At 45.6% G+C, this 14,213-nt stretch overlaps 1 protein-coding gene across 1 annotated transcript in view; it reads right to left on the bottom strand.

The window, feature by feature from the left end:
- Window positions 1-1,691: 1,691 nt before the first annotated feature.
- The window catches only part of LOC139025723 (uncharacterized), a 16,303-nt gene continuing 3,781 nt past the window's right edge, over window positions 1,692-14,213 (bottom strand). Inside the window, exon 2 of the mRNA XM_070440913.1 lies at window positions 1,692-2,527. Within this exon, the coding sequence (XP_070297014.1) occupies window positions 1,692-2,527 (836 nt within the window). The remainder of the gene's footprint in view (window positions 2,528-14,213) is intronic.

Below are 14,213 nucleotides of genomic sequence, written 5' to 3'. Positions count from 1 at the left end.
GTCTTTCTCTTGCGCTCTCATCTCCTTTCTCTCTCTCTCTTTCTTCTCTCTCTCTCTCTCTCTTTCTCTCCTCTCTCTCTCCTCCTCTCCTCTTCTTTCTCTCTCTTCTTTCTCTCTCTCTCTCTTCTCTCTCCTTCTCTCTTCATCATTCTTTGTTAGCTAGAGAGAGGAGAGAGAGATAGAGAAAGAGAGAGGAGAGAGAGGTGAGAGAGAAAGAGAGGAGAGAGAGGAGAGCGAGAGAGAGGAGAGAGAGAAAGACAGAGAGAGAGAGAGAGAGAGAGGAAGAAAGAAGAGAGAGGGAGAGAAAGAGAGAGGAGAGCGAGAGAGAGGAGAGAGAAGAGAGAGAGAAAGAAGGAAATGTGAAGCGCTCTGCCACTCAGCATCCCTATCCCCAAACAACAGCCTCTCTCTCCCTGTCACTACAAATACATTAGAAATCAATTATTTATGACAGACTCAGGGACCCTTTAATCTTATCCTTTTATCCAATTAAATTGTCTAACCATTCCCAACCTCCCCCCTGCTTGCTGGGAACAGGCTTCTCTTTTTTAAAGATTCTTTCTCTTTCTTCAGTCTTCCTTACATAGACACCGCTTCTGAGGTTGGGAATAAAAGGCGAGAGAGTGTGTCAAATGTAAATGAACCCCTCCTCTCTCTCTCTCTCTCCCTCCCTCCCCCGTTCCTATTGCATTGGTTATAGAATAAGTATTTGAAGTAGAGATATTAAAACTGGTCCCTTCCATTCCTTGCTCAGAGGGACACAGGGGAACATTTGTTCGTCTTTCATGCCTCCTTTATGCAGCTTTATCCCCGGCTAAAATAATTTGTAAAAAAAAAAAAAAAGTTTGAAAGTATTTGGGATCATCTCCTTTTGGGATAGAAGACGATGTTGGTTTGATTGCTGTATTATTCAGAGACCTGTTTGAAGCATCGTATCAAAACGTTTTWAAAAAATGCTTCTTAGTTTCCACGGCAGGCAGTTTTGTTCCAAATGATTGATGTGAAGGCGTTGTCAAACACAGTTCCATGTTTGTCTGATATACACTATGATTTTCAGGAGACACCATGTCTGATATCAATGTGTAATACACTATGACTTTCAGGAGACACCGTGCAGGACACTACAGCTCGTAAAGGCCTCTCTTTTGCTTTAGACAGAGTGTCTCATCTCCACCACCGCTGGATTCTATTAGGATTTAAGGCAGCACCTGTTCTCCTTGTCATTTAAGGCAGCACCTGTTCCCCTGTCATTTAAGGCAGCACCTGTTCTCCTGTCATTTAAGGCAGCACCTGTTCTCCTGTCATTTAAGGCAGCACCTGTTCTCCTGTCATTTAAGGACATCACCTGTTCTCCTGCATTTAAGGCGCACCTGTTCTCCTGTCTTTAAGGCAGCATCATTGTTTGCTTCAGCATTTGATAAGTGGCAGAGGAGGGCATTCCGGTACTTCAGTAGGACATATTGAGGATACGGTCTGGCGTAGTGGTCTGGAGGTATACGGGTCTGGCGTAGTGGTCTGGCATGGATACGGGTCTGGCGTAGTGGTCTGGAGGATACGGTGTCTGGCAGTGGTCTGGAGGATACGGGTCTGGCTAGTGGTCTGGAGGATACGGGTCTGGCCGTAGTGTCTGGAGGATACGGGTCTGGCCTAGTGGTCTGGAGGATACGGGTCTGGCCTAGTGGTCTGGAGGATTACGGGTTGGCGTAGTGGTCCTGGAGGATACGGGTCTGGCGTAGTGGTCTGGAGGATACGGGCTGGCCGTAGTGGTCTGGTGGATACGGGTTGGCAGTGTTGAGATACGGGTCTGGCGGTAGTGGTCTGGAGGATCGGATCTGGGTAGTGGTCTGGGGATAGGGTCTGGCGTAGTGGTCTGGGGGATACAGGTCTGGCGTAGTGGTCTGGGGATACGGGTCTGGCGTAGTGGTCTGGAGGATACGGGTCTGGCGTAGTGGTCTGGAGGATACGGGTCTGGCGTAGTGGTCTGGAGGATACGGGTCTGGCGTAGTGGTCTGGAGGATACGGGTCTGGCGTAGTGGTCTGGAGGATACGGGTCTGGAGATACGGGTCTGACGTAGTGGGTCTGGAGGATACGGGTCTGGCGTAGTGGTCTGGAGGATACGGGTCTGGGTCTGGGACGGTCTGGCGGTAGTGGTCTGGAGGATACGGGTCGGGTAGTGGTCTGGAGGATACGGGTCTGGCGTATGGTCTGGAGGATACGGGTCTCGGCGTAGTGGTCTGGTGGATACGGGTCTGGCGTAGTGGTCTGGAGGATACGGGTCTGGCGTAGTGGTCTGGAGGATACGGGTCTGGCGTAGTGTCTGAGGATGGGTCTGGCGTAGTGGTCTGGAGGATAGGGTCTGGCGGTAGTGGTCTGGAGGATTACGGGTCTGGAGGATAGGGTCTGGCCGTAGTGGTCTGGAGGATACGGGTCTGGCGTAGTGGTCTGGAGGATACGGGTCTGGCGTAGTGGTCTGGAGGATACGGGTCTGGCGTAGTGGTTTGGAGGATACGGGTCTGGCGTAGTGGTCTGGTGGAATACGGGTCTGCGTAGTGGTCTGGAGGATACGGGTCTGGGTAGTGGTCCAGTCCCCCAGACTCCCTGGTGAGTCTCCTCTCCAGCCCTCCCTCTGTACATACGTGTCCCTCTACATTCTGACTATCAACTGTCCAGAAACAATATAAATACTAACAAATATATATACCTATCAAAAAGTATATATTGAAGGATAAATAATGCATTATTAGTTGCATTTCCATGTCTGCACACTCTCTGAACATCACTATAAATCTGCATGAAGTCTACAAAGTCAGAAGTATGAAGAACTGCTCTGTAGACTGAGGCTTGCTTTTACTTTTTTTATTTACCTTTATTTAACTAGGCAAGTCAGTTAAGAACAAATTATTATTTACAATGACGGCCTACTGAGGAACAGTGGGTTAAATGGGGAAGACCAACTGACTTTGTTTACCTCGTCAGCTCTGTGATTTGATCTCGCCAACCTTTCGTTTTGCTAGTCCACCGCTCTAACCGCTAGGCTACTTTACCTCAACAGAGGTATCACTTTCGTCTAGGAGAGAAGTGGATGCATTATTTACTTATGTCTACACACTGTCTGTCTGAAACAGTTCTGGTAAAATACTGTCTGTCTGAACATCTGGTATAAATACTGTTCTGTCTGAACAGTCTGGTATAAATACTGCTGTCTGAACAGTCTGGTATAAATACTGTCTGTCTGAACCAGTCTGGAGTGTAAATACTGTCTGTCTGAACAGTCTGGTGTAAATACTGTCTGTCTGAACAGTCTGGTATAAATACTGTCTGTCTGAACAGTCTGGTATAAATACTGTCTGTCTGAACAGTCTGGTGTAAAACCTGTCTGGTTGAACAGTCCCTCACGTAAATACTGTCTGTCTTGAACAGTCTGGTATAAATACTGTCTGTCTGAACAGTTCTGGTATAAATACTGTCTGTCCTGAACAGTCTGGTATAGAATACTGTCTGTCTGAAACAGTCTGGTGTAAATACTGTCTGTCTGAACAGTCTGGTGTAATACTGTCTGTCTGAACAGTCTGGTATAATACTGTCTGTTCTGAACAGTCTGGTATAAATACTTGTCTGTTCTGAACAGTCTGGTGTAAATACTGTCTGTCTGAACAGTCTCACTGTAATACTGTCTGTCTGAACAGTCTGGTATATACTGTCTGTCTGAACATCTGGTATAAATACTTGTCTGTCTGAACAGTCTGGTGTAAATACTGTCTGTCTGAACAGTCTCGCGTAAATACTGTCTGTCTGAACAGTCTGGTATAAATACTGTCTGTCTGAACAGTCTGGTATAAATACTGTCTGTCTGAACAGTCTGGTGTAAATGCTGTCTGTCTGAACAGTCCTGGTGTAAATACTGTCTGTCTGAACAGTCTGGTATAAATACTGTCTGTCTGAACGTCTGGTAAAATACTGTCTGTCTGAACAGTCTGGTGTAAATACTGTCTGTCTGAACAGTCTCACGTAAATACTGTCTGTCTGACAGTCTGGTATAAAATACTGTTCTGTCTGAACAGTCTGGATATAATACTGTCTGTCTGAACAGTCTGGTGTAAATACTGTCTGTCTGAACAGTCTCACGTAAATACTGTCTGTCTGAACAGTCTGGTATAAATACTAGTCTGTCTGAACAGTCTGGTATAAATTACTGTCTGTCTGAACCGTCTGGTGTAAATACTGTCTGTCTGAACAGTCTCGGCGTAAATACTGTCTGTCTGAACAGTCTGGTATAAATACTGTCTGTCTGAACAGTCTCACGTAAATACTGTCTGTCTGAACAGTCTGGTGTAAATACTGTCTATCTGAACAGTCTGGTATAAATACTGTCTGTCTGAACAGTCTGGTGTAAATACTGTCTGTCTGAACAGTCTGGTGTAAATACTGTCTGTCTGAACAGTCTGGTATAAATACTGTCTGTCTGACAGTCTGGTGTAAATACTGTCTATCTGAACAGTCTGGTATAAATACTGTCTGTCTGAACAGTCTGGTGTAAATACTGTCTATCTGAACAGTCTGGTAATAATTGCTGTCTTGCAGGAGGCCATGACCTATTTGTTGTATATTCCTGCTGACTCCTTATGCAAGGCTGTGATTAAAAGGTTGTGTGTGTGTGTGTGTTTAAGTGTGATTAAAAGGTTGTGTATTTACATAAGAGCATGTATGTTTAGGCCTATTTTAGTGATGATTATGTACACCTGAACAGAGTGAGTGGGGCGATGCATGTCCTCCACTCCTCATCTCCTCCCTCTCTCCTCATCTCCCTCATCTCCTCCCTCTCTCCTCATCCTCTCCCTCCTCTCCTCCCTCTCTACTCATCTCCTCCCCCTCTCCTCTCGCTCCTTTCCCTCTCTGTTCTCTCTCTCTATCTACTCTACTCTCATTTCCTCTCCTCTTTCTCCTCCTCTCCTCCTTCTCCTTCTCTCCTACCTCTCCTCATCTCCTCTCCTCCTCTCCTCCTCTCCTACGCTCTCCTTCTTCTCCTCTCTCTCCTACCTCTCCTCTCTCCTCATCTCCTCCCCTCCTCTCCGACCTCTCCTCCTCTCCTCAATACCCATAACGACAAACCAAAAACAGGTTTTTAGACATTTTTGCAAATGTCTATATGAAAACAAAAACGGAAATTTCCACATTTAGCATAAGTATTCAGACCCTTTACTCAGTACTTTGTTGAAGCACCTTTGGCAGCGATTACAGCCTTGAGACTTCTTGGGTATGACGATACAAGCTTGGCACCCCTGTATTTGGGGAGTTTCTCCCATTCTTCTCTGCAGATCCTCTCAAGCTCTGTCAGGTTGGATGGGGAGGGTCGCTGCACAGCTATTTTCAGGTCTCTCCAGAGATGTTCGATCGGGTTCAAGTCCGGGCTTTGGCTGGGCCACTCAAGGACATTCTGACGTCCTGAGCGCTCTGGAGCAGGTTTTCTTTAAGGATCTCTCTGTACTTTGCTCCGTTCATCTTTCCCTCGATCCTGACTAGTCTCCCAGTCCCTGTCGCCTAAAAACATCCCCACAGCATGATGCTACCACCACCATGCTTCACCGTAGGGATGGTGCCAGGTTTCCTCCAGACGTGACACCTGGCATTCAGGCCAAATAATTAAATGTTGGTTTCATCAGACCAGAGAATCTTGTTTCTCGTGGTCTGAGTCCTTTAAGTGCCTTTTGGCAAACTCTAAGCGGTGTCATGTGGCTTTTACTGAGGAGTGGCTTCCGTCTGGCCACTCTACTATAAAGGCCTGATTGGTGGAGTGCTGCAGAGATGGCTGTCCTTCTGGAAGGTTCTCCCATCTCCACAGAGGAAACCTGGAGCTCTGTCAGAGTGACCATCGGGTTCTTGGTCACCTCCCTGACCAAGGCCCTTCTCCCCTGATTGCTCAGTTTGGCCCGGCAGCCAGCTCTAGGAAGAGTCTTGGTGGTTCAGAACTTCTTCCATWTAAGAATGATGGAGGCCACTGTGTTCTTGGGGACCTTAAATGCTGCAGAAATGTTTTGGTACCCTWCCCCAGATCTGTGCCTCGACAAAATCCTGTCTCGGAGCTCTACGAACAATTCCTTYGACCYTAYGGCTTGGTTTTTTCTCTGACATGCACTGTCAACTGTGGGACCTTATATAGACAGGTGTGTGCCTTTCCAAATCATGTCCAATCAATTGAATTTACCACAGGTGAACTCCAATCAAGTTCTAGAGACATCTCAAGGGTGATCAATGGAAAGTTTCAAAGTCTCATAGCAAAGGGTCGGAATACTTATGTAGATAAGGTATATCTGTTTTTTATTTTTAATACTACTCACTACTTACACCTCATATACAGTGCTTTCAGAAAGTTTTCATACCCCTTATTCTATATTTTGTTGTGTTACAGCCTGAATTCAAAATGGATTAAATATATAAAATATTTTCACCAATCTACACACAATACCCCACAATGACAAAGTGAAAACATGTTTTTAGAAATGTTTAGCAATTTTATTGAAAATGATATACAGAAATATCTAATTGACATAAGTATTCACACCCCTGAGTCAATACTATTAGAATCACCTTTGGCAGCGATTATCTTTCTAGGTAATTGTCTCTAAGAGCTTTTCACACCTGGGTTTTACAATATTTACACATTACTCTTTTCTAAAGTCTTCAAGCGGCAGCGTAGCCTAGTGGTTAGAGTGGAGGGGCGGCAGGTAGCCTAGTGGTTAGAGTGGAGGGGCGGCAGGTAGCCTAGTGGTTGGAGGGGCGGCAGGTAGCTAGTGGTTAGAGTGGAGGGGGCGGCAGGTAGCCTAGTGGTTAGAGTGGGGGGCGGCAGTGCCTAGTGTTAGAGTGGAGGGGCCGCAGGTAGCCTAGTGGTTAGAGTGGAGGGGCGGCAGGTAGCCTAGTGGTTAGAGTGGAGGGGCGGCGTAGCTAGTGGTTAGAGTGGAGGGCAGGTAGCCTAGTGGTTAGAGTGGAGGGGCGGCAGGTAGCCTAGTGGTTAGAGTGGAAGGGGCGGGCAGGTAGCCTAGTGGTTAGAGTGGAGGGGCGGCAGGTAAGCCTAGTGGTTAGAGTGGAGGGGCGGCAGGTAGCCTAGTGTTAGAGTGGAGGGGCGGCAGGTAGCCTAGTGGTTAGAGTGGAGGGGCGGCAAGCGTAGCCTAGTGGTTAGAGTGGAGGGGTGCAGCGTAGCCTAGTGGTTAGAGTGGAGGGGCGGCAGGTAGCCTAGTGGTTAGAGTGGAGGGGCGGCAGGTAGACTAGTGTTAGAGCGTTGGACTAGTAACCGAAAGTTGCAAGATCGAATCCCCGAGCTGACAAGGTACAACTCTGTCGTTCTGCCCCTGAACAAGGCAGTTAACCCACTGTTCCCTGGTAGGCCGTCATTGAAATAAGAATTTGTTCTTAACTGACTTGCCTAGTTAATAAAGGTACAATAAAGCTCTGTCAGTTGGTTGTTGATCATTGCCAGATGTTTTCAAGCCGATTTAAGTCAAAACTAACTAGGAACTCAGGAACTATATGACACAGGAGGCAGATAGTTTATTCTCAGAATATTTATTATAACATGGGTCAGGTAAAGGGCAGGTGAGGGCAGGCCAGACAGAGGTTCGTAATCCAAGGCAGAGTCAATCAGGGACAGAACGGCAGGCGGGCTCAGGGTCAGGACAGGCAGAAAGGTCAAAACCGGGAAGACTATAAAACAAGAACTTGAGAACTGGTAACACACTGGTAACACACTGGTAAGACCTGACAAAACAAGACAAACTGGTAACAAACAAACAGAAAACGCAGGTATAAATACACAGGGGAATATAGGAGACACCTGGTGGAGACAAGAACAAGACAGGTGAAACAGGGTGAGACACAAGAACTAGACATGTGAAACAGGGTGGGACAGCTGGTGGGGGTGGAGACAAGAACAAGACAGGTGAAACAGATCAGGGTGAGACAGGAACTTTCATGTCGTCTTGGCAACTCCATTGACACACCCATAGAATGATGCAGCCACCACTATGCTTGAAAATATGGAATGTGGTACTCAGTAATGTGTTGTATTGGATTTGCCCCAAACATAAATCAAATCATAAGAAATTGTATTGGTCACATACACATGGTTAGCAGATGTTAATGTGAGTGTAGCGAAATGCTTGTGATTCTAGTTCCGACAGTGCAATAATAACTAACAAGTAATCTAACAATTCCCCAACAACTACCTAATACACATAATACACACAAATCTAAAGGGGTGAATGAGAATATATACATCTAAATATATGGATGAACGATGGCCGAACAGCATAGGCAAGGTGCAGTAGATGGTATAAAATAAAGTATATACATGTGATATGAGTAATGTAGGGTATGTAAACATTATTTAAAGTGGCATAGTTTAGAGTGGCTAGTGATCCATTTATTAAAGTGGCCAGTGATTGGGTCTCAGTGTAGGCAGCAGCCTCTCTGRGTTAGTGGTGGCTGTTTAGCAGTCTGATGGCCTTGAGATAGAAGCTGTTCTTCAGTCTCTCTGTCTCAGCTTTTGTATTCAGGGCATAAAGTTAATTTCTTTGTAATTTTTTTTTGCAGTTTTGTGCCCTGTTGCAAACAGGAAGTACATTTTGGTATATTCAATATGTAACAATAGGTGCCCTTCTTTGTGAGGCATTGGAAAACCTCTCTGGTCTTTGTGGTTGTGTCTGTGTTTGAAATCTACTGCTGGACTGAGGGACCTCACAGATAATTGTATGTGTGGGGTACAGAGATGAGGAAGTCAGTTAAAAAATAATTTAAAAAACTATTATTGCACACAGAGTGAGTCCGTGCAACTTATGTGACTTGTTAAAGCATTTCATAGGATTGTTTTACGCTTTATCCTGTGAAACTGGAGGATCATCCACTTACAAGGCCTCGAGCTTTATTTATTGTCAACATGATTGTCACTTTTACACAACGAAGTGGAAATACTTGTGCAATATGTTAATATTTTACATACAATGCATATTAATGAACAGCGCAAACAGACTCTAACCAGAGTAGAAAGAGGAGTGGGAGGCCCCGGTGCACAACTGAGCAAGAGGACAAGTACATTAGAGTGTCTAGTTTGAGAAACAGAYGCCTCACAAGTCCTCAACTGGCAGCTTCATTAAATAGTACCCGCAAAACACCAGTCTCAACGTCAACAGTGAAGAGGCGACTCTGGGATGCTGGCCTTCTAGGAATAGTTCCTCTGTCCAGTGTCTGTGTTCTTTTGCCCATCTTAATCTTTTATTTTTATTTGCCAGTCTGAGATATGTTACTGCGTGCGAAAGTATTCAGCCCCTTTGGTATGTTTCCTGTCTTTTAGCTTGATGGCCAAAAAGCTCAATTTTAGTCTCATCTGATCAGAGTACCTTCTTCCAAATGTTGGGGGAGTCTCCCACATGCCTTTTTGCGAACACCAAATGTGTTTGCTTATTTTTTCTTTAAGCAATGGCTTTTTTCTGCCCACTCTTCCATAAAGCCCAGCTCTGTGGAGTGTACGGCTTAAAGTGGTCGTATGGACAGATACTCCAATCTCCGCTGTGGAGCTTTGCAGCTCCTTCAGGGTTATCTTTGGTCTCTTTGTTGCCTCTCTGATTAATGCCCTCCTTGCCTGGTCTGTGAGTTTTGGTGGGCGGCCCTCTCTTGGCAGGTTTGTGTGGTCCCATATTCTTTCCATTTTTTAATAATGGATTTAAGGGTGCTCCGTGGGATGTTCAAAGTTTCTGATATTTCTTTATAACCCAACCCAGATCTGTACTTCTCCACAACTTTGTCCCTGACCTGTTTGGAGAGCTCCTTGGTCTTCATGGTGCCGCTTGCTTGGTGGTGTCCCTTGCTTAGTGGTGTTATAGACTCTGGGGCCTTGCAGAACAGGTGTATACAGTTGAAGTCGAACAGATTACTGCCACCTTAGCCAAATACATTTAAACTCAGTTATTCACAATTCCTTACATTCAATCCTAGTAAAAATTCCCTGTCTCAGGTCAGTTAGGATCACCACTTTATTTTAAGAATGTGAAATGTCAGAATAGTAGTAAAGAGTGATTTTTTTTCAGCTTTTATTTCTTTCATCACATTCCCAATAGGTCAGAAGTTTATAGACACTCAATTAGTATTTGGTAGCATTGCCTTTAATTGTTTAAACTTAGGTCAAACGTTTCGGGTAGCCTTCCACAAGCTTCCCACAATAAGTTGGTGAATGTTGGCCCATTCCTCCTGACAGAGCTCGTGTAACTGGTCAGGTTTTGTAGGCCTCCTTGCTCGCACACACGTTTTCAGTTCTGCCACAAATGTTCTATGGGATTGAGGTCAGGGCTTTGTGATGGCCACTCCAATACCTTGACTTTGTTGTCCTTAAGCCATTTTGCCACAACCTTGGAGAGTATGTTCATTGTCCATTTGGAAGACTCATTTGCGACCAAGCTTTAACTTCCTGACTGATGTCTTGAGTTGTTGCTTCAATATATCCACATAATTTCCCTTCCTCATGATGCCATCTATTTTGTGGAAGTGCACCAGTCCCTCCTGCAGCAAAAGCACCCCACCAACATGATGCTGCACCCCCGTGTTTCACGGTTGGGATGGTGTTCTTCAGCTTGCAAGCCTTCCTCTTTTTCCCAAACATAACAATGGTCATTATGGCCCAAACAGTTTTATTTTTGTTTCATCAGACCAGAGGACATTTCTCCAAAAAGTACGATGTTTGTCCCCATGGGCTGTTGCGAATTCGTAGTCTGCTTTTTATGACAGTTTTGGAGCAGTGGCTTCTTCCTTGCTGAGTGGCCTTTCAGGTTATGTCGATATAGGACTTGTTTTACTGTGGATATAGAACTTTTGTATCTGTTTCCTCCAGCATCTTTACAAGGTCTTTTGCAGTTGTTCTGGATTGATTACACTTTTCGCAACAATGTATCGTTTCATCTCTAGGAGACAGAACACGGCTCCTTCCTGAGCGGTATGACGGTGAATGGTTCCATGGTGTTTATACTTGGATACTATTGTTTGTACAGATGAACGTGGTACCTTCAGGCATTTGGAAATTGCTCCCAAGGATGAACCAGACTTGTGGTGGTATACCATTTATTTCTGAGGTCTTGGCTGATTTCTTTAGATTTTCCATGATGCAAAGCAAAGAGGCACTGAGTTTGAAAGGTGGCCTTGAAATACATCCACAGGTACACCTCCAAATGACTCAAATGATGTCAGTTAGCCTATCAGAAGCTTCTAAAGCCATGACATAATTTTCCCTTGGGAATTTCAAGCTGGTTTTAAAGGCACAGTCAACTTCGTGTATGTAAACTTCTGACCCACTGGAATTGTGATACAGTGAATTATAAGTGAAATAATCTGTCTGTAAACAATTATTGGGAAAATGACTTGTGTCATTCACAAAGTAGATGTCCTAACCGACTTGCCAAAACTATAGTTTGTTAACAAGAAATGTGTGGAGTGGTTGAAAAACGAGTTTTAATGACTCCAACCTAAGTGTATGTAAACTTCCCACTTCAACTGTATATACTCATTAAGTATGTAGTATACAGTATGTCAGTATGGGTGTTCGAACACAGCTTAGGTGAATCCAGGTGAAAGCTATGATCCCTTATTGATGTCACTTCAATCAGTGTAGATGAAGGGGAGGAGACGTGGTTAAAGAAGGATTTTTAAAGCCTTGAGACAATTGAGACATGGATTGTGTATGTGTGTCATTCAGAGGGCGAATTGGCAAGACAAAATATTGAAGTGCCTTTGAACGGGGTACGATACAGTATTAGGTGCCAGGCGCACCGGTTTGTGCCAAGAACTGTAACGAGTCTGAGTTTCTCACGCTCGACAGTTTCCCGTGTGTATCAAGAATGGTCCACCACCCAATGAACATSCTGCCAACTTGACACAACTGTGGGAAGCATTGGAGTCAACACGGGTCAGCATCTTGTAGAGTCCATGCCCGATGAATTGAGGCTGTTCTGAGGGTAAAAGGGGGGTAAAACACAATATCAGGACGCTGTTCCTAATGTTTTGTACACTCAGCGTATGTGTATATGTGTGTATGACTGTGCACAGCATGCACTTACACACACACACACACACATAACTCTCTCACACACACACAAATAGTTCCTCAGGGCCCTAGCGATCACGAGCCACCAAAAGCAAGGTTTCCTTCTGGCTGTTTAAAGTGGGAGCTCTGTGGGACACGTTGGCTGTTTAAAGTGGGAGCTCTGTGAGACACGTTGGCTGTTTAGAGTGGGAGCTCTGTGGGACACGCTGGCTGTTTAAAGTGGGAACCCTGTGGGACACGCTGGCTGTTTAAAGTGGGAGCTCTGTGGGACACGCTATTGCAGGACGTTACCACCAAATAATAATGTGTAGTTCATGACGACACTCTACAGAGTCACCCTGAATTAATCAATGTGTTAGTCATGACGACAAATTTAGTCCACCTGAAACCGCCTCGGCTCAATTTTTGGTATACACAGAGCCGCAATATTTTATTGAATTGGTAAAGACAGGCCTAACATAGCTGAGGAGACAGAGAGGGGAGAGGAGAACAGAGAGGGAAGAGGAACAGGAGACAGAGAGAGGAGAGGAGACAGAAAGGAGTCAGAGAGGAGAGAAAGGAGGACATGATTGCGAGAGCAGAAGAAAGATACAGAGAGGAAAAAGGAGACAGAGGGGAGGAAGAGGACAGGAGAGGAGAAGAAAAGGAGACAAGAGAGAAGGAGAACAGATGAGAAGGAGCTAAGGAGGACAGTAGGAGTCGTCAGAGAGGAAGAACACAGAAAGGAGTTCAGAGAGGAAGAGAAAAGGAGACCAGAAGAGAGAAGAAAGGAGACAAGAAGAGAGAGAAAGAGCAGGACAGATCGAGCAGGAGAGAAGGAGACCAGAGAGTACGTAGATGCATATAAGGCGGACGTTAGATCTACACCCGCTCTGCGAGCGTGAGCGAGGACGAACGCCATTCACCGAGATAAGCAGTATGATTATCGCGTGTCAGACATCCAGCAGTTAAGGATCGGCAGAGTACAGACGGTGTTCAGACATGCCACAGGTCGGACGGTGAAAACGTGTTCCGAGAACTACGTCGAGCTACGATCACATAGCTCAGACCGTGTATCAATCGGTTACTTTGCTATGTTGATAAGTCACCAATTTGTAACTCGACCACGTTACGACGGCCGACTCACCTAAATATTGTTATCTAGGACTCGCGTGAAGGCTGAACAGACCCACCCAGCTAACTATGTCGCCACGCGCTAGTGGTTGTCAATCTGGTTCCCACCAGCCTTCTATCTGCAACTCACCTTACTGAGACAACACACCACACACACACAACACACACCTCAATTAACAGAGGCTGCGTTACATGTACTGTACGCTATGAGAACGGTACGGGAGAGAGATTAAACAAAACTAGAGATAGGCGGCGTCTCGGGGTGGGATGTGTTTGGGTGTTCAATGGAATCACAGGCATGGTTAATCACTTCCAGAGAGCTCAGAGGGAAAGGAGAGAGAGGGGGGAAGATGGAGAGAATAAAAGAAGAGGGCAGAGAGAGAGAGAGAGAGATGAGAGAGAGAGAGAAAGAGAGAGAGAGGAGAGAGAGAGAGAGAGAGAAGAGAGAGAGAGAGAGAGAGAGAGAGAGAGAGAGAGGAGAGAGAGAGAGAGAGAGAGATGAGAGAGAGAGAGAAGAGAAGAGAGAGAGAGAGAGAGAAGAGAGAGAGAAGAAGACGAGAGAGAGAGAGAGAGAGAGGAGAGAGAGAGAGAGAGAGAGAGAGAGAGAGAGAGAGACTGGTTATAATCTTCAGATCACAGGCCATCTTCAGTGAGTGGATAAGAGCGCCCAACGTGTCTCACAAGAAGCTCCCACTCTAAAACAGCCAGCGTGTCCCAAGGGCTCCCACTTTAATACAGCAACATGTCCCACAGAGCTCCCACTTTAAACAGCCACCGTGTCCCACAAGGGATCCCACTTTAAACAGCCAACGTGTCCCATAAAGAGCTCCCCACTTTAAACAGCCAACACGTGTCTCACATGAGCTCCCACTTAAACAGCCAGCGTGTCCTCACAGGGCTCCACTTTAACAGCCAACGTGTCTCACAGGTGCTTCCACTTTAAACGCAACGTGTCCTCACAGAGCTCCGCACTTTAAACAGCCATCGTGTCCCACCAGAGGCTCCCCACTTTAAACAGCCCAG

Source organism: Salvelinus sp. IW2-2015, unplaced genomic scaffold, assembly GCF_002910315.2.
Source record: "Salvelinus sp. IW2-2015 unplaced genomic scaffold, ASM291031v2 Un_scaffold3160, whole genome shotgun sequence".
Lineage (NCBI taxonomy): Eukaryota > Metazoa > Chordata > Actinopteri > Salmoniformes > Salmonidae > Salvelinus > Salvelinus sp. IW2-2015.
The sequence above is the reverse complement of the archived record's forward strand: the minus strand, read 5'-3'. Positions and strand labels throughout refer to the sequence as shown.